The following is a 25,977-nucleotide window of genomic DNA, read 5'->3' on the forward strand; positions in this document are numbered from 1 at the left end:
CAGTTCTGTGCAAGGCCCTTGCTGACCCAGAGAGATGTTTCGAGTAGGGAGCTTGTCCTCTGGGTCTGACAGGATGGGAAGCTTGAGGGGTAGGTGAGGATGGGAAGCTTGGGTAGCTGAGGACAGGAAGCTTGAAGGGTAGCTGAGGACGGGAAGCTTGAGGGGTAGCTGAGGACAGGAAGCTTGAGGGGTAGGTGAGGATGGGAAGCTTGAGGGGTAGGTGAGGATGGGAAGCTTGAGGGGTAGGTGAGGATGGGAAGCTTGGGTAGCTGAGGACAGGAAGCTTGAAGGGTAGGTGAGGATGGGAAGGTGTTGCAGGTGAAGGGAATGATCCCAGCAAAGACCCTGAGATGGAAAAGACCAACATTTTACCGGTTAACAGGAAATGCCACTTTCAGCTGAGATGTGGTGACTGATGTTAAGAGGACACACTGGGGCACAGAGTCCCCTAGAAAGTGGGGAAAATATGACTTGATTTGTTGAAAAAATCGTGAAGGTTTTGGTAGAGCTATCATGTTTTCCACAGGATGAGTTAGAAAATGTTGTCTGATTCCTTTTATGAGAAGAATTTATCAGGGCCTAAATTATGGAGGTGGGCATGGAGATGATTTGGCAACTCCTCTGACCTAAGGATGAGGAATTAGCACAATAAACCAGCAGCCGAGTGTTCAGCTGCTCCCACACTGCCCTGGATGCCTGTGATGCCTGACAGGAATATTATCTCCTTGTCACAGATGAGAAAACTTGACCCTGATGGCAAGAGACTCACTTGCCCAGTGTAGTCCCAGTTCATCCGCGTCCTCACGCTCAGTATTTACGTGTGGAACTTAACAGAAATGCAAACACCCGTCCATTTGACCTCGGCTTGATCCCAAGGCTAAGATTTTATTCTGCTAGAATAGGATGTGGGAGTCCCGCTGATAGGCCGGCATGAATCTCCAGGGAACCTGACTAGTAGGGCTGGAACTTAGAGAGTGGCTCCAACGTTCTTTAGGAATCCAGCTTTTAAATTGTTTTGAATTCTATGTGTTTATTTTTGTGTGTACATGTGAGTGTGCCTAGGTTGCTATGGTGACTGTGGGGAGGTCAGAGAGCAACTTGTAGGAGCTGCTCTTCTCTTTCTACTAAGTGGGGCCAAGGGAGTGAACTCAGGTCTCCAGGCTTGGTAGCAAGCTCTTTTATCTGCTGAGCCATCCCATGGACCCCGACACAGCAATTTTTAAACTGCATTAACTATATGTAAAGAACCAAAGCTCGGTGTAACTGTTAATCTTGTAAATTCTATTGATACCCACTTAAAAATAGGAAACGTTATATGGGAGATGTCTCAGTTATTTAACATAAGGCTAGTTCTCGATTGACATATGAGTTCATGCAGCTTTCATTTTTGTCTGTGCCTGTGTGCACCTCAGTGTTCTGAGGTCTGGAAGCTCTCAGGTTACCGAGGGGACAAATACAGGACAAAGACCTGCAGCTCTAAGTATTAAGAAGCATTCTTAATTAAGCAGGCCTAGAGAGTGGCCATTCTGGTGTGTGTGTTTGCTGCTTTATAAGTGAGGTTCAAAGTGGGATAGAAGAATGAGGTTGTTGAAGTGTGAAAGGGTCTGCCCCTTGACAGCCAGTGGGGTGCATGGGGGGTGGGGGGGGGTGGGGAGCAAGTGGAACTGAGGCACATTAGGCCCACCCTGGCTGTGGGTGTGAGAGACCCACAGTGATGCTGCTAGGAAGTGTCCTTGACAAGCATTTACAGTCTCCTCCACTCACTGACTGTTTATTTTAAGAGAAAAGGAGGAAGCAAACCACCCACATTTTAGCCTCTGGGATTGATAAGGAGGTAGGGGTTGGGTCATCCTTAATGAGACAGAGCAGCCATTAAAGCAGAAACTCACACTGTTCTTTAAAGATTTATTTTAACTTTAATTATGTGTATATTTGTGGTGGGTACAGGAAGCCAAACTCAGGTCACTGAAATAACAGCATGCATTCCTAACTGAGCCAGCTCTCCAGCCCCTTGCATGCTTAATTGAATAATGTGTACTGAGCGCCTATGACATGCCAACCACCGTCCTAAGTACTACGAATGAAATTAAGGTAATAAGGATGGATGTTACACACACTGACCGTTGCTTGTAGTATATCAAGCAGTGATAATTATTACAGTGGAGACCAATGGAGTGAAAGCAGGGTGAATTACTCTTCTTAAATAACCTGATTAAAGAATGATATTTATGGGTTGAGTTTGAACTAGAGATCAAAAAGGAGAGGAGGAGAATAAGAAACTTTGGGGAGGTGTCCTAAGCCAGGAGCAATAGCAAATTCAAAGAGTCCAAGGCAGGGGAATAATTGGGATGTTCTAGAAATGTGGCTGTGGAGATGGGAATGTTAGATAAGCAAGAAGGTGGGGACTGGTTGGATTATAAGCAGCTTTGCAGGCTACTGTAAGAATTTCATCTCTGGGGAAGTCAGTAAGTCATGACTGGAAGGGAAGCCACATGGAAAGGACTCCCAGGATGCCTTGCCGTGTGTGCAGAGGCCAGTATGCAGGGTACAGGTGTGAGGGGTCCCTGCAGGTGTCCAGGCAGGGGAATGAACTGCATGAAGAGATAAGTATGAAAACCAGGTGCAGGCTGACTTTGTTAAACTGGATCAGACTCCGGGGAGTCTAAAAAGAGACAGTTTCTCTCCAGTGTACTTAAGTCCAGTATAATTTGGAAAAAAAGTTTCTTGATGGAATACAATCCCTTGTGCACAAAGAAGCATAATTACATTGAAACTCAACTCAGGGCACACGTCATTTCCTCCAAGAAGATGGGTTCTAGAGATAGGCTGCCTGTACTAGCTTAAGGGCCTAAAGTTCTGGCCTGGTCTGGTCATACAGACAGTGTAGAGGTCATTTGGGCTGTTAGCCACCGTCTGGTCCTGATTGTGTGAGTTCCGGGGAGCCGCTGGCCATGACAGTCATTTAGATTCCTAGTCACTTCCATCCTGGTTGTAGGAGCTGGATACACCTGGCCTAACAGGTAACACAGATCACCCTACTGTTTATCACTCCCAACTCTCAGCTTTCAGGATGGAAGAACAGGTTTTTCATCTTTCTTACTGGAAAGACAATCCTGTGCGCTTAGCATTCCTGGTTTCTCTGGAGATCTGTGGGTGCAAGGGCCTCCTTGCTGTGCTTCCAACACAGGCGAGATCACTGCAGGCTTTAGGCAGAAAGACTAGCTAAACTTAATTCCTCTTAATGAGGTCAGTAACCATGGTAGATTCTGTAGTAAGTATTTTAATTCAAAGAGCATTCAGCCACCCTCATGGATTTTTTTGCTTTGTTTTGTTTTTGTTTTTGAGACAGAGTTACTCTGTGTAACAGCCTTGGCTGGCCTGAAACTCACAGCCTCAAGGATTTTTTTTTTTTTTTTTTGTCTTTTCAGAATTATGTTCTAAGGGTGGTCCCGGGTTTCTATTGCTTTGCTTGACACTATTTTAAATACAGAATTTGATTCCTCTTATACTTGGGAAACATTTGCTGAGCTTTCCTCTGTAAGTAATACTGAGCAGATCAGTAAGCAGGATTTCACATTGATGGGGTGGTATGGTAAGTTAAGGCTTCTCCAGGCTTCTCTGGGCTGCAGTGCACCGGGTGCATAAGATGCCATGTTCCCTCAAGAAGCTTAGCTCAGGCAGGCATGGTAGCACGTAGCTGCAGTCTCAGCTTTTGGGGAACAGGGACAGAGGACTGTGACAAACCTGAGGCCAGCCTGGCTTCCATAGTGAGTTTGAAGCCAGCTAAGGCCAGATAGGTCTTGTCTGAAAACAAAACAAGACAAAAAAGAAAACCAGCTTATTGTCTGATAGCTGATCATGAAATAGTTTGAAATCTTTTACTGATTAGCATGGTGGTCAGCACTCTTGCTGCAGGTGAAACCTTCTTGACAGACTCAAGACAAGATCATGACCCCTCCCACACACTTGGAAATCTAGAAAGCTTGAAGACTGAACATTTTCAAAAACACATAACTCATTCAGGACCTGGATTGGAACTACCCTCAGATATGAAAATAGATTCAAAATGTAGGGTATTGAGAATGTAGCTCAGTGGTAGAGGCCTTGCCTGGCACACATGAGGCCCCAACACTACAAAAGACTTGGAAGGTAGAGACCGAGAAAGGAGAGAACAGTTGTTTCGGGATAATGTTCTATCTTAGGGCACAGATTTGAAAATGAATACTAAAAGAACTTATTTTCAGTTTTCAAACTTAAGTATGAAGTGGAACAAACCCACAGAGGTCTACGAGAAACCCTGGAGTCAGACATGGTCCAGAATCTAGAACGTGCTGGGATATAGAAAAGTGATGTCACGTCCACGGCCTATGTTACGTGGCACTCACACCAGGCTCCAGAGGTCCAGGGCATGTGAGCAAACTGTATATATATGGCCTGAGCCGGACAATGCAGTCAGGATAACCTCACATCAGTTCAGGTCAGCTTCTGATAAAACATGAACCGGGAACACACCATCGCACTTTTAGAGTTTGGGAACTGGGAAGTTGTGGATTCCTTTTGTTAGGTCCACGAAATAATGGAGGACAGACTGCCAAAGTCTATTAAAACAGGAGCAGACTTTATTACAGAAAAAACAGAGATAGAAAAGAAAATCACCCCGGGGCACAAAAGCTTATCAGCTAGCTGAGACCACAGCCAGGGGTCGGGATTCTGAAGCTGTGGCAATGGAGGCAGGTTCTGGCCCCCTTTTTATAGCAAGAAGTAAGCATTAGGCATGGACAAAAGAGTTTTTAGAGCTTTTAGAGACAAATTGCTTTTTAGGTTTTACAGTTTTCCGTTAACAAGGTTTTAGAGGGTTTCATCTAAATGATGTTCGTATATCCCTGCAGCCCTTCCTGACACAGTAAATTGATGATTGTCCAAACCTGCAACTTTTCCTAACATAGCTGAGTTCCCAGAGCGGGAGGAATATGAAGCAATGCAAAGCAGATTGTCACGGAGAACTCGTTAAAAGTTAACTTTGGCTTTGGTAATGAGTGGTAGGGGGCTACCGAAAAATAGATAACCCCAGGACTACAGAGGGCAATCTTTAGTAAGAAAAAAAACCCTAACATTTGGGTTGCTGACACAGCTGCCCATCATAAAACACGGAAGGGCCCAGTTAAAGGTTAATCCCCACTTGCTAGCAAAGCTGACGACTGTCGGCTTCCATCTCTTAAGCTTATAATTTTTTATTCCTATATTTTTATCTTACTCCTATATTTCTGGACCCTTCACTTTGTGTAGACTGGGCTGGTGGAGTCTGTCTAGGTCAACTTATGGAGGCTCCAGTGAGTCAGGTTGAAATCTTCTAATTCAAAAAATGCTAGAGAACACCATGGTGGGGTGTAGCTGAAGTTTTCTTGTGTCCTGTCCAGTCAGTGGTCAGGACAAATCTCTCTCACCCGCCAGTCCTGCAGCCGCTCAGACCCAAGTAAACACACAGAGGCGTACATTAATTATAACTGCATGGCCGTGGCTCAAGCTTTTAGCTAGCTAGCCCTATATCTTAAATTAGCCCGTAACTATTAATCTATGTATCACCACATGTTTTATGGCTTTACCTGTGTGCCATTACATGCTGCTCCCTGGATGGCAGTCTGGTGTCTCCTGACTCAGCCTTCTACTTCCCCAAATTCTCCTTGTCTGTTTATCCTGCCTATACTTCCTGCCTGGCTACTGGCCAGTCAGCATTTTATTTAATAATAATAATAATAATAATAATAATAATAATAATAGCAACGCATTCACAGCATACAGAACATCCCACTGCAGTGGAGGGAGGTGGTGGTTAAAGGTAAAGATTCTTTGAAGGATATACTTGATGTAAAGGGATCCAACTAGGTTGTGCCAATGTGCTCAAGACTGAGGTAGATGGAAATTTCCTGAAGAATGATTAGACTATCCTTATGGTTTCAGAAGTGGTGATGGGAGGAAGATAGTTGGGCTGAGTAGTGAAGAGCAGCACAGGGGCCTGAGAGGCTGGAACTGAGTTACCCATGGAGGGATTGATGCTGCAGGATGCTGGCAATTTTAGTGTTAGGTGTGACAAAAAGAGGTGACCTCAGCAAGGCCTGGAGACTCCTGGCAAGAACAGAAGATGCCCTTGTGCAAACTTTGGCTGCTGGCAGACAAGGGCATAGAGAACTGGCATGGGGCACCAAGGAGAGAGACGAAATTGTGATGATGTCATTCGGGAGCCAGATGTGGTGCTGGTGTGCCTGCTCACAGCTGTCCACGTGTGCACAGCTGCCTCTGTGTGTCTTGAGGAGGACTGAGGAGGACTGCCTCCTCAAGAGGAATAGTTGAGACTTGGCTAGAAACAAAAGCATATTTGAATTGCGGGCATCTGAATTCAGTTACTGTTAGGGTCATTTTCTGAGACTAGAAATTTACTTTCATTTTTTTTTTCAAATGATAACCACCTATCATAATATTTCAACAAGTGTATGGGTGTCTGTGTTAGAATCTTAGCTTCATTTTTCAAGTTTATGAAAATAAATTATATTTATACATATGATTGCAGTCACCACACACAGCTAATACTGTGTCTCAAACTTAATAGTTACATTTGTGTCTCTTACTTTTTTCCTACAGTGTGGGGGTGGGGGTGCACCCATGCGCATGTGGCATGGCAGGCCTGTGGAGAATAGAGAACAACTTGAGGGAGTCATTTCTTTCACCCTGTGAGCCCTGGGATTGATTCAGGGCCCTGGGCTCAGTTGCAGGGACCTTTGTCTACACAGCCAGGTCTCTGTTTCTGTGTTTTGTCAGTTTGGGATTGACTCATCATTTATTTTATGTTCTCACTCTCTGTCCCTCCTTACTTACCTCCCTAGCTCAAGTCTCCCTTCCCAACAAGATCCGTGCTTGCTATGAAGCGCCTGCAGGGCAGCCCACAGCCCACACATGCTTTTTCCTTTCAGGTGTGCACAGCAGGAAAGCCAACAGCTGGGAGAGGACAACAGAGGTCTGCTTCAAGCAGTAGTTGCTTCTGTTGATGTTGACACTTTAAACCATTTTTCATTCAGTATACTTAGCGACCTTTGGAAAGTTAATTATTAATATTGAGATAGAATATTAGGTGTGTGGTGACTGCATAAAAGTATTTGTTCTGCAAACATTTATTAATTACTTCCTGGATACTGGGAGCTACAGCAGATGGTGAAGGGATACGGTGCTGACTCTGAGGAGGGAAATCCACTCAGCATTTTATGCAGTTGCATGGCCTGGTCAAAGGCCTGGGGAGGGCATTTCCGGACAGGACAACATCAGTGCTGGTGACGCCACTCCCTGAAGGGGTCTGCTCTGTCTCTCTTGAGGTTGGGATGATGAACGACTAAGAGATCAGGCCAAGGGAGAGAAGAGCATTGTACACAGAATGGTAACACGCAAACTGCACAGAGGAAGGCGGGTCAGCCTGCAAAGTATAGTGAAAAGTAGGGCATGTTGAAGCCTGGGGCCAGGCGAAGGGAGGACAGGGAGAGACTCCTACATACGCTGATCCCTTAGCACTTGAGTCACCTGTAGATGGGAGCTGATTCCAGAGAGGGTTTTCAACAGCTTCGCATTTCACCAAGACAGTCCTGGGGTGATACGGTAGTGGAAATGTGGGGTGGCCAGTAGACTCTCACTGACCTCTTCAAGTGGTGCTACTATTATTCATTCACCAATCATTCCCGCACCCCACGCCTGCCTGTCTAACGCCTCTTTTGTGCCTAGCACTACCTTTGTGGTTTCCGTTCGGCTTCTCCCCTGCTTCGTTGTCTTTACGACTGACACATCCCTGAGACCTTTGCACTGCTTAACTCGAGGTGTCGGTTCTTAAGTAGAGTGGTCCGCTAGGCTCCTTGTGGAACGCTGCTGCAAACTGCTGCTTTGGTGCCTCGATTGTGAGCTTCCGTCTGTTCTATTTCTGTGGATGATGTTTGTGATTTTAGGAGTATAGAATGTTAGAGACTGAAAGATCTTAGCTGCCATCTAGGGCAAATCATACTCTCTACATGGAGGGCTGTATGACCCCCAAATGTAGAAGCCTGGTGTCTATAGCTAATTCTGGGGCTGGAACATGGACTGCCTGTGAGTATGAGACTCATGCTTTTTGAGATGAGAAAGGCATGAATATCCACCATATTGGGAAGGGAAGAGGTTCCTGGCTCCTGTTGCCTCTGTCTAGTGTATTCCTATCCTCACCTGGCTGTAGTGTTCTTGTGGCGCCCCACATGGGGAATTCTTTCTTTACTCTGTGGTCTAGTCTCCCTGATCTGGTAGGCTTTGAGAATAAGCTACTCAATTGCCAAGAACATTAACTTCCATGGTCTGAGGACAACTCTGGTTAGAGCCTGCATTGCTACCTAAAGAGAGCCTCGGGAGGTTTGATCAAATGGACGCAGGCTGTCCTAGTGACAGGATCCAGGAGGAAAAGTGAGGGACCCTCAGCTCTCAGTCTCTGAGCCAATCTTGCACTGTTCACAGACACTGGCTCCATCCGAAGTGTGCAGACAGGTGTGGGCGAGCTCCACGGGGAGACCAGGTTTTGGCATGGGAAGGATTACTGCAACTTTGTCTTCAAGGACTGGGTTCAGCTGGACAAGCCTTTTGCTGGTGAGTATCGGGAGGAGGGTGGCTGAAGGCTTCTGCTGTGGTTTTCACTCTGGGGCATCTCAGCAAGTACGCATGTGCATGATCCAAATGCCTTCTGTTTTGTTTAAGGTTTTATTTGCATTTATTGACCATATGTACATTTTTGTACATGTATATGAAGTGCTTTGGACCTACCCACCCCCATTACCCTCTTTTCTCCCTCCCGTTCCCATTGGCCCCCTTTCTCTTCCCAATGAGAAACCCTTCTAGTTCTGATGGTCCAGTGAGTTTAATTAGGTTTGCATGGGTAAGGGGTCACTTACAGAAGCGCAGGTGACTCCCAAGTGGCTACACCACTGAAGAAAATGTCATTTCCTTCCCTGGCTGCCATTAACAACCTGTAGATCCTCGATGAGGAGCCAGGGCCTCATGGCTGTTTATTTTGTCTTTGAGGTTTTGGTTAAATTTTGGAGATCTGATTTGGTCATACCTGTATGAGCTTTTTGTTGTAGTGGTAAGAAAAAAACATAAAACTTAAAATTTCCCACAGGTATATTTTAGGGTAATAAACTGAAATTTTCCATCAGAGGGTATCCTTCTTTTTGTCACGTTCTTTTGTATTTATTTTCTCTGTCTTCTTTTATTAGAGGATGTGTCTTAGATAATGATTGTGCTTATATCTAAGAGGTGGCCAGTATGGTGTTGTGCATATAGATAGCCTGCTGTTATTGCCGTAGATCAAAAGGAAAATCTTATCAAGCATGCAGACTTAGATTATTTCTACCAATTCACATCTTTGCCTTGTCTGTAGATTAATACTGAGCATATATTGGGGTTAGTGGAGTGACGTAGATGACTGAATGTCTTGATTGAAGATCTGTGTTTGCCTTAGCATGACTATGTTGTATCCTGGTTGAGGTCAGAGTGTTTTTGTCCCCTGGCGCTGAACTTAGTGATGTGTCCTTGCCTGGTGGCCCTGGGCAGATTTCATTGACAGGTACTCCATGCCCCGGATGCCTTGGCATGATATTGGTTCTGTGGTCCACGGGAAGGCAGCTCGTGATGTGGCTCGTCACTTCATCCAGCGCTGGAACTTCACGAAGGTACCAATGTTGTTAGCACTTGGCCCACATTGGTCCCTGGCTGAGGAGAAGCTCAGAGGCTTGACAGGAAAGGACTGCTGTGGCCACATCTGTGACACCACCTATTGCTGGTGTTGGGTTTCCGAGCACTACAAAAAAAGGAAGCTGTCTTTTGGAGTATTATGACAGACAATTCCCAATGTAAAGGGATAAATGCGGCAATCACATCCTGTGAGTTTAAGCCTTTGAACCCCGTAAGCGGAAGTGTCAAGTATTTGCAGAGACAGGGCCAGTAGGTGTGTAGACAACATAGGATCTGCAGGGCTTGTTTAGATGAGAGGCTCGGATCCTGTGCTGGCCTGGCCCACCGCTGGCACGGGACCGTGGAGCTGGCTCTGAGCAGGGAAAGCAGAAGAAGCCAGAGCCATTTCTTTCCTCCAGATGGAACCCACTTACAAGCTGGCAAGCAAGACCCTAGCATGCAGAAATTCAGCCTTGTCATTGGTGCTGTTAAGGCCCCCTACATTAACTTAAATAATGATGCTGTCTGCTCTGGTAACCAGGAAAAGAGACCTAGTTGAGTTACTTCCATGAAAAACTTAGGGTATTAGTTTACTTACTATTCATGTGAAAGTTACAAAAAAACATCAGTACAGTATTTTAAATTCAAGTTTGGAGGGGATGCCTGAGTAAGCAAAGAAATATTACTTTTCTTTAGTTTTTCAAGACAGAGTTTCTCTGTGTAGCCTTGGCTGTCCTGGAACTAGCTCTGCAGATCAGGCTGGCCTTGAACTCACAGAGATCCCCCTGCCTCTGCCTCCTGAATGCTGGGACTAAAGATGTGCACCACCACTGCCTGGCACAATATTAGTTTTAATCTACTGTACTGTCAAAAATAAAAATATTGCTAATATTTACAGTTGCTATGCTCCCATGCCCTGATCCCGGGAGGATAAATTAACACAACACTCAATAGTATTTTTAGGTATAAAATCTTTTCCTGCTGGGCGGTGGTGGCACATGCCTTTAATTCCAGCACTCGGGAGGCAGAGGCAGGCAGATCTCTTTGAGTTCAAGGCCAGCCTGGGCTACAGAGTGAGTTTTAGGAAAGGCACAAAGCTACACAGAGAAACCCTGTCTCGAAACCGCCCCCCTCAAAAAAAAATTATTTTCCCAGGAAAAGTATTTCCATATCACTTCTGATGGTTCACATACAGCCAGAACTAGTTACAATGCTAATTAATGGTACTAAAAACATTGTTTTTGAGACAGACTTCCTATGTAGCCCACCCTGGCCTGGACCTCACAGTATTCCTCCTACTTTAGCGTCCAGAGTTATAGAGTGGCAGATGAGCTCTGAGTTCCTGAGTAATATGATCAAATCAGGATCCTTAGTCCTATTTTACTGTGAAGTTGTTTAAAATGAAATCATGCCTAATTGCTGTGGTAAGACATTTACAAGATAGTAAGACAAAATAAGAATTTCACTTTTGCAATTTTATATCGCCGTATCTGTGGATTACATCTAGTTTCTCCTACAATATAAAAGCATGTACGCCTGCCGCAAAGGTAAAAGAGAAAGAGGATGCAGAAACAAAGGCAGCTTCCAGCTTTTAACTTAGAAAAATCCGTTCATAATTTTTTTGCTTCCAAGGGACCTGCATTTCTTTTCTTGCTTCCAAGTGAGGAATAATGGATCTTGTTCCTCATTTGTAACTGTTTTGAATTTGCCTTTTTGTTTCAGATTATGAAGCCAAAATACCGCTCCCTTTCTTACCCTTTCCTGCTCCCCAAATCACAAACCACTGCACATGAGCTGAGGTATCAGGTGCCTGAGGCAGTCCCCGCCAGAGTGCAGGTAAGCAAAGGGCTGCTGGGTAATGTCCTTGTGACTGCCACCTTGGCTTCAGACTTCCCAATAAGCGTTTTTTTTTTTTCTGAGGCATGCCTAAGTGGATCTTTGAAAATTCAGTGTTGTATTTACTCTTAGTGAATTCAGTTCCCTGTCTTTCTAAAACTCATGCATTATGTCTAATAAATGCATGTCCTCATAAAGGCCACAGTGCAGGCATAGCTGCTCTTATAATCCCTTGAGGGGTTCCCAGAATTCCTTGAGAGGTGACCCTAGCAACACTTACACAGTAAACCTGGTCTGGGGCTGCTTAAGCACCAGGGATGATGCTGAAACTTGGAGTCTGGGAAGGGAGTTCTCATTCAATCGATTTAGTGCTTAATTAACCAAATACCTTTTAGAGGCCCTTTTAAAAGAGTAGGAAGTTGTTTAATAGAGTCATAAAATTTTACAGCTTCCATTACAACCTCTCAAATTACAAACAAGGAAACCCATGACCAGCAGGACTCTGAGGTTTATCCAGGGCCACCCACTACCATGGATCCAAGCTCTGGCCCAGTTGTACACAGTTGGCTCCCTTTATCAATGACTTCTCCCTTGTCTTGAAGTTATCCAAGGACAGAATGAGGGTGGGCCACCTTTGGCTTTGCCTTTGCAACATCAAAAGCATTGTTTCCGCCGAAGCACAGTACCCTGCTCGCTGTTCTTGTCTCCAGTGTGGATTGACCTAATTCAGACAGGGATTCTAGTGACCGTGCTTTTATAAATGAAGTGTCTAAATCTGTTCCTTTGCACTATGTACAAGCACAGGCGTGTGCCTACCAAAAGTAAAATCACAACAGAGACAAAATAACACAGTAAAAAGAACAAACCAGGGCGGAGGAGAGAGCCACACAAGCAGGAGGCTCGGAGTGTGAGCCTCAGAACCTCTGTAAAGAGGCTGGGCATTAGGATGTGCGCTTGTAATCCTAGCATTGGGGAGGTGGGGACGGAGGATCCCGGGGCTCACTGGCCAGCCAACCTAGTGAGCCCCAGGCCAGTAACAGATGCTGTCTCAAAAAATTAGGTGGCTAGCTCAAAAGCAATAATACCCAGGCTTGTCCTGTGGCCTCCACGTGAATCACACGTATGTGCACGTGTACCCACCCACACAAGGGTAATGCACCTAACCACCCACATGCAAACACACAAAGAAAAATAAAAAATAGGACAAACTTGAGAAAAGCTCCTCTAGTAGATATGTGCTCATCCCAGTTTTCAGAGAAAGTAAGGCCTTCAATTTGGAAGCACAGAGAGCTATACACTTGCATACAGGTTGATGAATACTTTATGAACCTATTTAACTTATTCTATGTAGATAAGGAGAGCTTACTCATTCTAGAAGATGAAATAAGGATGCTGGTATTAAGAGAAAATCAGGATTTAAAATTTGAGCTTGCAGCCGAGTGGCAGCGGCACACGCCTTTAATCCCAGCACTCGGGAGGCAGAGGCAGGCGGATCTCTGTGAGTTCGAGGCCAGCCTGGGCTACAGAGCGAGATCCAGAACAGGCACCAAAGCTATAGAAAAACCCTGTCTCAAAAAACCAAAAAAAAAAAAAAAAAATGAACTTGCATTAAAATTGGTGTGAGGGTCATCTTACTGAAGCTAGCTTCTGTTAAGTATTGGTCAAAAATGTATTGTTGATCAGCTGTGGAGATGGCATGTGGTGGGAGTGCATGCTGCCACACCTGATGATTTGAGTTTGATATACTACACTCATGTGGTGGAAGGAGACTCCTGCAGGCTCTTCTCTGATCTTCACACCCTTCCTGTGTCAAATATGTGCCCACACACATACACACGTCATATATATGATTTTAGATAGATAGATAGATAGATAGATCTATATATATCTGAGATATTTTATCTCATTGCTGATTACATCAAGACTCAGCCAGCATGTTTAAATACCATATGTTTTATATGAGCATATGTTTAAGCACCATCTGTTTACACTGTAAGTCATCATTTGCGACCTGAGAGGAGGGGATAAAAAACAGTTTTTGCTGTCTCTGGAAACATTGTTTCCTGAGAAGAGACAGTAGAAAATTCTTTTGGTAACTCCTCTGAATGCCCTAAAAGCTTGCTAACAAGGAGGGACAGAGCTGGTTCTTGTGCCTGAGGAATGAGACCACCTGCTGTAAACCACTGTCCTTGGAGAGGGTAATGTAGCTAGCTAGTGTAAGGCCAGAAGAGGGATCTGAAGATGACGGTCAGTGACCTTGAACTTGTCCATCACCAGTGAGGATTAACCTATGACAGCTTTCCTAAACTGGCTTTTGCCTGTGAAATGCTGTTAAGGATTTCACAGAAAATGGGTTTCCAAGGCTTCTTCACTAACAAAAAACAAACAAACAAAGAGAAGTTGTGCCTTCATTATGCTGATACGTCAAGGAGCCACTGAAGGGCTTATGTGCCATGGGGCCATTTTCAAAGTTTATCGACCTGATTTCTCATTTTATTTCTTCTCATCTGCTTCGGTCTGAATTCACTGGAGCTTGAGGCTCACACGTATGAAGAGCTTCCAGGGAAAGCCAAGGTGGTGGAGGCGCTGGGTGTACTAAGGGCACTGTGGGGCTAAGCCAGGAATGAAGGCAGGGATGCGACCGAGCAGACGCAGACACACTGAAAACGAGGGCAAGGGACTGAAATGGAGGAAAGTTAGCTAAATGTCGCTGTCCATCCCTCCATAGGACCAGTAATGGGTAGTGAGGAGTAGAAAAACTAGTACACAGAAAGTGCTGGAAGGCTGCTATGGGGCTGTGCTGGGAGACTACACTTGCCTGGCATCATTAAGTCCTGGGCTTTGATCCGGAAGACTGCACAGTCCCTCAAGAAAACTGACTTTCTCTCTCCCAGGAAGCACCAATTGCCAATATCCCCTTAGCTTTGTGACCACCACATCCCCATGTTAGGATGCTGTCTGGCTTGGTCTTACACATGTACTTACAGCCACTGGGGGTTCACAGACACAGCTGCCCCTGTGTGTGGAGAAGACACGATGAGACAGATGTCCTGTGGAGGGCTGAGCACTCCACAGCCCCCCCTCAGTCTCTGCACATTGATCAGAAAGGCTACCTACTGTCCGGTGTGTGGCCCACAACCGTGGATATACTGGCAGCACTAGGGGGACACAGTGGATCTCAAAAATGCCACATGAAATTGGGAGGGAATGGTGTAGCTAGGGAAGGGGCTGGAGGGAGGGAATGGGGAATGGACTTGATCAAAGCACAATACCTGTGTATATTAAATCCTTTAACAATTAAACACAGCATGGTGGTACACACCTATAATCTTAGCACTGGGAAAGTAGAAGCAGAAGGAGCAGAAGTTCAAGGTCATCCTTGTCTACCTGATGAGTTCAAATCCAGCCCGCGGTATGTGAAACCCTGTCTCAAAACAAAGCCAAAGAAACAAAGATCCACCGCTGGGCAACTCCTCATCGTTCTGCCGGTGTCGGCTCTCGATGCTCTCTCTACCCAGTGCTTCTCACCCTTCCTAAGGCTGCGACCCTGTCATACGGTTCCTCATGGGGTGGTCATCCCCAACCTTAAAATTATTTCTGTTGTGACTTGTAACTGTAATATTGCTACTGTTGTGAACAATAATGTAAATATCTGATATGTGGGATATCTGATACCCCTAGTAGAGTATCAGAAGGGTTGTTCGACTCCCAAAGGGATCATGACCCACAAGTTGAGAACCACTGCTGTGATGTTTCAAAAGTCTGCACGGAAGAACTTGACTTTGGAATCATTAGAAGGGTTCTAAGTCAAAATCCTTATGTCTTTTATTTATTGAAATGGAGAAAAAGAATATTTGACATGGTAAAGTAAATAATTGAGAAAATTCATTGTAAATGTATGTTTCCTGTCCTGACCACCTAATCCCAAATAACTCAGAGGCTGAATATAAATTATAAATGCTCTACCAATAGCTCAGGCTTGTTACTAGCTAACTCTTACACTTAAATTAACCCATATTTCTATTTATGCTTTGCCACATGGCTCATGCTTGCTACCTCTTTCTTTACATGTCCTTCTTGCTCAGCAGCTAGCTGGTGTCTCTCCTCACTCCACCTGCCTTCTTCCCATCATTCTCAGTTTGGCTTTCCTGCCTAACTTCGTGCCCAGCTGACTGGCCTGTCAGCTTTTTATTAATCAATGAGAGTAATACATATTCCATAGTGTAGAAAAGGATTGTTCCACAGCAATTTATAATTAGCCATTATTCATCTGCAGAAAGGAACCCAGATATTAATATGAAAAGCCTTGCACACTCTTCCACAGAGGAGTGGTGTGGCCAGGCCAAGGAGAGGGGAACTGCACCTTGTAGGATGGAGACCCATAGGCACTGTCACTTCTGAGAAAGTCACCCAGACCTGAGACTGACTCCAGCAGCTTCTACCAACTCCTTTGTGTGGTTCTCTTTAATGCTGAGAATTCTAGGAGCCTTCCCAAGACACTCGGAATACACAGCAGAGAAAGGCAGGAAGACCTGGGAAGAAGTGAGTAGGTAGGCTGGGATGCCTGCTCACAGAGGATAAAAAGGTCTTGTTCTCTCTCATAATAAATAGACCACTCCCATTGCTGTTTGAGATGCATTAAGACAGGGGTTGCTTGGCATTCTTAAGGTCAATGAAAATGCCCAGTGCATGTCAACACCACTGATCCTTTTTTTAAAAAATTAAATTGGGTAGCTTATCATTGAAACCATTTTAGACAATCATGCTGAAATCTCCATAGATGGAGACAAATACCTCCTGCCTACAAGGAAGGGGGAAGAAGTGAAGGGGGAAGAGAAAGAAATGGAAAAGAAAGTTTATAGGCAAGTAAATGACATCCAAATTATACTGCTGGAAAGTTGTTCCCACAGTTGGGCTAAATGTCCAAATTACACTCGGTGAATGCATTTAGAGAACAAAAAAGGTGTTGTATTGCAGGTGGGTACAAAGGCAGAGCAGGAAAGGGGGTGTTAGGATCTGAACACAGCACTGATGCTTGCTCTCCACCTGGCCATGCTATCTGAAGAGGTGCTGAAAACTGGGTGCTAGGTTCCTGCTGGAGGAGGTGGTCACCAGGGGCATTCCTGGGCGGTTATACCTTGTCCCTGAGCCTTCCTCTGTGTCTGCTTCCTGGATGCCGCGAGGTGAGCAACTTTGCCTTTCCACGGGCTCCCTGCCCCGTGCTTGGCTGCTCCATGACCCAGAAACAGTGGAGCTGGTCTGCCTAGACTAGAACCTGTGAAATCATCAACTGGTGTCAGTATCTTCTCCTGTCACTCATCCTTACGGGTGTCTTGATCATAGCTAAGAGAAAAAGCAGCTGTGTGCACTTACATGGATGGCAATTCCCTGAATTCATGGAGTTGGTTTTCCATTTACAAGCTAGGTTTTCATGGGTCACCATGTGTGAACATGGGTCTTGGTGAGCAGCAGCTGCTAGTGAACAAGGCAGTTTTACTCCATGGCCAGCACTCGGAACTGTTTGTAGATTCCTTATTTATTTTCAACAATGTATGAGAAGTACTTCTGCCCAGCTCCGGTCTTTGCAGATATTGGAACTAAAGTTTGGTAGTTTGAAACAAGAGTAAATGATACAGACATGGTGGTGCCGGCAATTAAGAGGCTGAGGCAGGAGGATGCCCACCAGTTCAAGACCGCCCTTGGCTGTAGAATGAAACCCTGTCTCTCAAAACCAAACAAACAGCCTGCATGGGTCAGTGATGAGAATGGACCTTGATTCCCTGCAGTCTGGCTCCAGCTCTGAGTTATAAGTGCTAAAGGTGGACACTGTTTCCAGTATGTCCTAGGGTGACTGTAACCACAGAAGCCCCAGCAAGGTGACAGTGCTTCCTCTGTCACATCCTTTAGGACCATCTCCCACTGCCTATCTTTCTTTTGTATCTTTTTGGTTCCCCAAAGCACCCAACCATACATATCCGCTCCCACCCCACCCTTACCCAACCATACATATCTGCTCCCACCCCACCCTTACCCAACCATACATATCTGCTCCCACCCCACCCTTACCCAACCATACATATCCGCTCCCACCCCACCCTTACCCAACCATACATATCTGCTCCCACCCCACCCTTACCCAACCATACATATCCGCTCCCACCCCACCCTTACCCTGAATGTCTCTTTTTTTAAACACTGTTTTCTTTCTCTCCTTCAGCCTCAAGACTGCCTTCTTCCTTTGGCTCTGGTGGAAGGCTGTTCTTGTGAAAATTGCCTAGCCAGTTGAGCAGCAGGCCCTCAAACAGAGGGGTTGTTAGAGGGAGCTTGAGAAGGAGGCAGAGGCCTAGGTCCATGTCTTCACTTCCTTGACTGTGGTTGTTTTTAGCCCAGACTGGAAGAGCAAGGCTCAGTCTTGGGAACACTTCCTTTTCTCCTCAGACTCTGCCACTTGTGGGCATCCTCAGGAATGGATGCCAGCCTCACCCTGAGGGACAGGCACACACACACACACACACACACACACACACACACACACACACGTTTTTGTCCTAAGCAATCTTTGTCCATTTGTCCATAATTCACTTGGACACTTAGGGAAGTAACAAGGAATTAAAATACATATTATATTAATTATATTATATATAATGTGTGTGTGTGTGTGTGTGTGTGTGTGTGTGTGTGTGTGTACATACCCACACTGAATTTACAGGGAATAGAAGCATTCTGGTGAAAAAGGACAAAGAAACTTGGTGCAGACACTAGGAACGTCCTGAAAGTGTTTGTGGGAGAGCTATTTCTGTTCTTTATGTATTCCTCTTAGGCTCATTGTATGGGAGGGGAAAGGTTGTGGTTAATGAGGAGGCTATTTTTAGTTTAAAAATAGGACACTGTGCAAAGGAAAATTTCCAGTCCTAGTTATGATTTTGTCACTAAACCATCAAGTCAGATTTATGCCATTTTCATGTTGTGTATTCAAATTTGAGGTCTGAGAAGTGTAGGCTAGATCTTTCTTCCAGAGCATTTGGGGTCTTTTGCATGTGAGGGGATGGCCCCAAGGCTTGTCTCTGTTACATTGTTTCAAAAACTGAAACATGAGACAAGCTAAGCTGGGAGGCCGATGAAACAGAAGGAGCAGAATGATTCTTAAATAGAAAACAAACAGACCCATCAACACATGCTTGGTGCTCTTGCCTGCTGAGAGAACTTTCCAGACCATCCAGGAGGGCACGGATTACAATGCAACGTCAGGATTCCAAAGGCAAACACGTAGGCAGGGCGCAAAGGAAATTAGTTTCCATTGCTCTTGGGGCAACAGGCAAAGTTTAACTAATTAGAAGGGTGAACGACCAATAATCCCAGGTGATTTTTTTTTCTTTTGCCTCTCTTGCTTAAAATCTAACTTTCAAGCTTGTCCCCAGATGATGACTGCTCTTTTTTTTATTTTTTATTTTTTGGTTTTTTGAGACAGTGTTTCTCTGTGTAGTTTTGGTGCCTGTCCTGGATCTTGTTCTGTAGATCAGGCTGGCCTCAAACTCACAGAGATCCTCCTGTCTCTGCCTCCCAAGTGCTGGGATTAGAGGCATGCGCCACCACTGCCTGGCTATGATGACTGTTCTTAATGAAGTGACTTTCCACTGTGAGGAAAGGCTTGGACATAGCCAATGGGATTCATAACCATCCATGAGCCCTCGGGAGTTGGGCAACTTCCTGTGTTTGGATGTTGTAAGCATTTTGAGGACCCTCCACTTTGGCATATGGTCTGTCCCATACAATGGGTTGTGTTTTCTGGGCATACATCTTGACTTTAAACATTTAAATGCCTCTGATTACCTGTCCTTCATGGAAAATGACAGCTATCCGACCTCCTTGCTTTTCTTCTTGGCAGGCATGGCTAATCAACCTCAGAGTTGCCTATCAGTGTACCCTGCCCCAAGAATTTCTCTTCATTATAGCTTGGCAGACACTCCAGATTGATATGACATGTGAGCTGACACCTGCTATGACATCTGGTTGCTGCGAATTTTTATCTTCCATGCATGAGTTTACCGAGTCTTTGAATCAGAGCCGATTTTGAGAGAGGGAAAGAAAAGCAAGTGTAGGTTCTGGTTCTCAGGGGAAGGCTAGGGCTTCCTGTCAGGGCTGCTGATAAGTTCAGCCAGTAACTTGACAGAGCTGTGCATTACTGAGTACCACTTAGGCTTATTTCCACGTTGGGATTTATAATTAAGTCATTAGGTTAACATATGAAGGGGTCTCACTATGGTGAGACCAACTCGTTCGTTCGCCGTTTAGTCTCAACAGCAGTTTAGGGAGAGAGGAAGGGCTGGGAGGTGAAGACAGGGGAACTGAGAGAGTGCACTGAGCTGTCCGGTGGGGAATGGAACCTCCAGGCACTGGAATGGCCCAGGAGAAGGTCCTCTAACTCAGAGCCGTGGGGCCTGTCTTTCATCGTGAGCTGCCCGGTGCCAGCTGTCCCCAGTGTTGCAGACTTGAATGGGGATGTGCTCTGAGAACCTTTACAATGCAGTCTGCATCCTCGGGGTCATACTGCCCAGCAGTAACAGCCACCATTCAACTAAACAGACCAAGAGTTGAAAATTTTGTTTATTCTTTGTTTCTATCTGGTGAATAATAATAACACAGTTCCTTAGAGATCTGTTATTTCCTGGACCATTTTAACTTGATTCGTGTTCATGGTTACATTTTCCACTTCACATATTCACATGTATTTACCTGACAAAATTGAAATGCAGCACTGAGTGTTGGGGGAATCCTGTCTAATATATACCCCATATCAGATCAAGATTGAATTTTGAAGGTGACACACTGATGACTTTTTTTTTTTTTTTTTTTTTTTTGGTTTTTCAAGACAGCGTTTCTCTGTGTAGCTTTGCGCCTTTCCTGGAACTCACTTTGGAGACCAGGTTGGCCTCGAACTCACAGAGATCCGCCTGGCTCTGCCTCCTGAGTGCTGGGACTAAAGGCGTGGGCCACCCCTGCCCGCCCCCACACTGATGACTTTTAACAAGCACTAGCTTCGCATTTCCTTAGGCTGGTGCCTATTATTTTAAAATTACTAAGTGTTTTACCAGACCTTTCTGTAGATAATATATGCGGAACTGACTGTCTCCTGGGTTAGATTTTATAGTCCTACTTCAACCGTCCTCTTCACTTGAGATTTCAACTGACTCTGTGAGGACCGGCTTCAACATTCGTTTCAGTTAGAAACAACAAATCTAGTTCTCTAGTTCTGCTCCCTTCCCCTTTCACCCCCCCCCTTCCTTTTCTTCTCACTCCTACTTCTGTGAGACGGGGTCTCCTGTAGTCCAGGCTTGTCTTAAATTCACCATGTAGCCAAGGATGACTTGAACTTCTGAGCCTCCTGCCTCCACTCTCCAAATGCTGGGCTCTCAGGTATGTGCCAGTGACATCTGGTTTATGGGGTGCTAGGGATGGCAAACAGGGCTTTGTGTATGCTAGGCAAACACTCTGCCAACTGCTACATGCTCAGGCCTCTGATGATTCTTCTGTGATGATATGCAGTTGTTTAAGAAAACCAAGATGTGTATACTAAGTGAATGTCATACTGCAACAGTTAAAATCCTGGAAGGACCACCAAGTGAAAGTCATTTAGTGTTGGGAAGGCCAAGGGATGCCTCCAGCGTTCCCCTGCTCCCCCCCCCCACCCCGCCCTGCAGCCATGCACAGCCACGGTCTGCTCTGTATCATCTGATCTGCCACAGCTCAAATGTACCTGCTAATGCTATCATCGTTGGTCAACAGTTGCATCCTGTTTACTAGGTATGAGTCTTGCTGATACACATGTCATGGTCATTAATCTCGGCCCTGCAACAGGGTCTTTGACCTGTATGCAAGTGCAGCTGAAGGACTGTCATGGGGAAAGAGGACGAAGTTAGTTGTAGTGACCTGAATAAGTCTTGAAATATTCCTCATAGGAGCCACAACTTAAGTCTTTAAGTTTTGAATGAAAATGATCCTGGATGGAAGGGTGTTATTTTAGTTTGCTTTTCTATTGCTATGGTAAGTGCCATGGCCAAAAAGAAATTGGGAGAAAAGGGTTTATTACATCTTACAGGTTTCAGTCCATCGTCCAGGGAAGCCAAAACTCGAACTGAAGCAGGGACCATGGGGAATCAGCTTGCTGGCTTGCTCCCTGGCTCCCATTCACACCATTTTAATACAGCCCAGGCCCACCTGCCCAGGGGTGGCATTGCTCACAGCGAGCCTGATCCTCCTACATCAAGTAGAACTCAAGGAAATGCCCCAGAGACTTGCCCACAGGCCAGTGTGATGCGGCAGTTGTTCAGCTGAGGTTCATTCTTCCCAGCTGTGACAAAGGACAAGATTCGCTGTCACAAGGGTATTGTCTGAGTGTGCTCTAACGCTCCCTTGTGTCACGTGGGACTCGAGCCACGCTAGTCATTGGTTTAGAAGGAAAGGGAGGACTGGGTCAGAACAAATGGCCTCGTCTCTGTTGTCTGATGTTCGCTCGCTGCTGATTGCTGTCTTGCAGCTGCTCAGATCTGCTGCTGATTGGTCTGCTGGGATAAAGCACCATGAGGAGTCGATCCACACTGCCTACACCTATGTGATAGAGAACAGCAAACACTACATCTACATTGAAGTAAGTACGTCAGCAAGTCAGTTATGCCGCCTGCCTTCCAAGTGTCTAAGTTCCTAGTGCTGTGACAAACACACGACCCAGAGCAGTTTGGGGGAAGAAAAGAGTTTATTTGGTTTACATTTCCATGTCACAGTTCATCGTTGAGGGAAGTCGGGGCAGGAAGTTAAGCAGGGCAGGGACTTGGAGGCAGGAACCAAAGAGACCATGGAGGACCATGGCTTACTGGCTTACTTCCCATGGCTTTCTTACACTACCCAGGAATACCTGCCCAGGCTTGGCAATGTGGCAATGCCCCATTGAAGGACTAGATGCTCCCGTATCAATCATCGATCAGGAAAACGCTCCACAGAATTACTTGCCCACGAGCAATCTGATGGAGACGTTTTCTCAATTTAGGTTCATCTTCCTAGACAACTTTAGTTTGTGTCGAGTTGGCTAAAAATTAAGCAGGACACCAAGTATCATCTAAGACTGTAGGGACCCCATTTCAGGAGTCCGTATTAATAAGCATGAGTTGAGTTATGAAGGATTCCAGGGAAATGCTGATTGAAGTAATTTGTATTTCCATCTCCCAGCATACCTGAATTCACTCTGCACCATCTTTAATTCAAGACTAATGGAGTCTTGCAAGCCCTTGTGGTACTAACATCTATCAGCTTAGGAATGAATATATATATATATTTTTTTTTTCCTGAACAACCCCAGCATGGATATGGAGTTTTTCACTGGGGTATGGTTAGAAAGTCTAGCACGAAGCATGTGCTATTTCAGGAGAGCACACACATGCACACGTGCTCATGCACGCGCGTGCGCGCGCGCGCGCGCGCGCACACACACACACACACACGTATGTGTGCTGTGGGGAATCCTGGTGTAGGGAATGACAGGGAAGGGAATGTGGGAATGGGTGATGTGAGGATGTTAAAACTGAGAGCCACTCTTCATGATAAAGCCTTTCCAGACCACAGACTATGTTCAGAGTCCATGAGAAAATCTGAGAGCATCAAGATTTACTGTGGGAACTTTAATTGAACTTCAAAGTAGATACAGAAATAGTACAAACCTCTTTGGAACCCCTGAGAAAAATAAAGAATCCCAATAATGGGGGGAGCAGACCAACACTTATCTCCATCCTTTATCCTGGTTTTATTTTTCCATTGAATAAAAATAGAATGTTTAGCCAGAAATGGATTGTCGGGAAAACCATGAGCCTTGTTTTCCCTCTCCTGGAGTCCTGTTACTCTTTCTTCCCTTACACAGAGTGACAGTTGATTAAAGAGCATCAGCAAACAATTGTAGCTTTACTTATTTCTCAGACCTGGAGAAAGAGAAAGCTAATTCAAAATATTAGCAGCCTAAATGCCTGTGTGTCCCACATGGGATCATGCCGCAGATAACAGACATTAGTGGAAACCGGGGAAGTCCACTCAGGGATTTGATAGGACGTTTGTTATCATTAACTGTGAGAATGATGCTGTCATTGCAAAAGATGTGACAGTTGCCTCATCCAGCATCCAGTCATTTGTTTCTTTTTTTAAAATAGCCTTAACACCAGCATCTTAGTTACTCTTCTTGTTGCCATGGTAAACAGCTAACAAAAGCAATTAAAGCAGCAAGGGTTTTGGCTGGTGGTTCTGAAGGCTACAGTCGGTCATGGCAGTGAAGTCAGGCTACAGGAGCAGGAGGTGTCTGGTCACATGACACACACAGTCAGGAAGCAGGGTGATGGATATGGGTGCTCAGCTCCATTGCCTTTTTAATCAGTCTGTGGTCAGTTTGTGAAACGGAGCTGTCCACACTTAGGGTGTGTTCTACCACCTCAGTTAACCTAATCTATATAAGCCCTCACCAACATGCCCATGGGTTGGTTTCCATGGTGATTCTAAATTCCATCAAGTTGACTGTCATGACATTAAAACCAACGTTTCTTGCTCATGCCAGCATGGCATTGAATGAGGTCAGCAATGTGGCATTCATGTGGGCATTCATGATTATGGGCATTTCTCTGGGTGATACTCATCAAGGTAAACAGTTAGTATGTACTTTAATCTTCAGAAGAAAAAAAGAAGAGAAAGAAAGCAAGCCATGGTATGTGGCAGTCTGTTCTTGTAGCTGATGAGGCATGCTAACTTTCTTTGTAGCAAGAGTTGTTCGAATTGTGTTCTCAGAAGAGGGTCTGCACAATGCCTTCCTGCAAGTTGTCTCCTGGAGCCGTTGTGCCCATGTGTTCCCTACTGTGTAAAATCCTGTGCACTCATAAAAATGGTACTGCTGTCAAAGGACGCAAATTTACTTCGAGTTATTCCTTGAGATGATTAGAAAATACTGAAGATTCATTTTGTTAGAAAATTACAGTTGTGTTGTAACAATCTGGATTCTATTTCAATAGGCAGTACTCATAATATTTATTGGTTGTTTTTAATTCTTTTATGCAGCAATAAAAATCCTTTGTATCATTAGGATAATAATGTAGCCATTTTCTAACAATAGTTTTAAAGAATATTTTATAGATCAATGAATAACAGAAGTGCTTAAAAGAAATAAAAACCTTTTTCTAATATATATATTAGAGATTTCAAATATTTTTTATATATATTTGAGAGCCAGGGAGATTACCCCTTGGAGAAAGTCCTTTCCATGTAAGCTTGAAGGATTAGAGCTCAAATCCTCAGCACACACATAAATGCTGGGTGAACTAACTTCCTGGACGCCTACCCTCACTTGCAAAGTAGCAACAGGAGATCCCCAAAGCAGACTGGCAAACTCTCAGAAGTCGTGGATTCAGTTGGGAGCTCTTCCTTGCCTTGTTAATAAGGTGGAGAAAGATTAAAGGTGACTCCCGAGGCAGGCTGGAACCTCCACAAGCACACATGGGCACTCTGACCAGAACAAACACATGTGCATACACACATGACCATGCACACCACACAGAAAAAAAAAATTCTTTGAAAGAGATTTGCAACTGTTTAAGATAGAAGTTCAGGGTCAGGAGAGACTCAAAGACAGAAGACGAAGTGAAAGCAGGTGCTAGCAAACACTGGAGAGACCTGTGCTGAATGAGCAGGACTTCTGTCAGTCAGGATGCTTGTCAATGTAGAACGTTTATCACAAGCATGTGCACGGTGTAGGAATCAAAAGGAAACCTAACTTAGAAATGTCCTTAGCATTCTAAGAATGTAATTTCAACATTTGTGTTAGGAAAGCCACATAGCCTTCGACTTGAGGAAGATGTGCTATTCACAGAATGACGTAATGCTCATGAGACCTGGGATCACATGACACTTTCCATACTCAGAGCCATTTGCTTTCCTCATGGGGTTCTCTGGCCTCAACATAACCATGTGTTAACCATTTTTTAAATAATCAGTATAGTGTTTGTTCCCTCATTCTCCACAGCTTCCAGAGAAAACAAGGCCTCATACAATGTCTTATTTTTCTCACAGAACCAATTTTTCATAAGCTGCGCTGATGATAAAGTCGTGTTCAACAAGGTGGGCGATGCTATCGCCCAAAGAATCCTGAAAGCCCACAGGTAAGGTTCGCTTTGAACAGCAGTTTGAGCCAAACTACTGGAGCTGCTCTTGCTTTGCATGAGGTGGTTACAAAAGCTTGTGTTGGGATGGACTCTTCTTTAGCTGTCTTGGGAGTCCGTTGCTGTGAAATATACAGTTTATCTTGGTGGGAATCAGAATTTTTCCAGGATGCAATCAGCTTCCTGGCCTGCCTTTTTTTTCTCACATATGGGTTTTGTGTTCTGATTTAATTCATGG

At 44.9% G+C, this 25,977-nt stretch overlaps 1 protein-coding gene across 1 annotated transcript in view; it reads left to right on the top strand.

Annotated features, from left to right (window-relative positions):
* The window catches only part of Pld1 (phospholipase D1), a 223,088-nt gene that overhangs the window by 150,228 nt on the left and 46,883 nt on the right, over positions 1 to 25,977 (top strand). Inside the window, exons 19-23 of the mRNA XM_037207272.1 lie at positions 8,515 to 8,643; positions 9,607 to 9,725; positions 11,449 to 11,562; positions 22,097 to 22,207; positions 25,651 to 25,739. Of these exons, the coding sequence (XP_037063167.1) occupies positions 8,515 to 8,643; positions 9,607 to 9,725; positions 11,449 to 11,562; positions 22,097 to 22,207; positions 25,651 to 25,739 (562 nt within the window). The remainder of the gene's footprint in view (positions 1 to 8,514; positions 8,644 to 9,606; positions 9,726 to 11,448; positions 11,563 to 22,096; positions 22,208 to 25,650; positions 25,740 to 25,977) is intronic.

The sequence above is a fragment of the Peromyscus leucopus genome, chromosome 6 (assembly GCF_004664715.2).
Source record: "Peromyscus leucopus breed LL Stock chromosome 6, UCI_PerLeu_2.1, whole genome shotgun sequence".
NCBI classification, from domain to species: Eukaryota; Metazoa; Chordata; class Mammalia; order Rodentia; family Cricetidae; genus Peromyscus; species Peromyscus leucopus.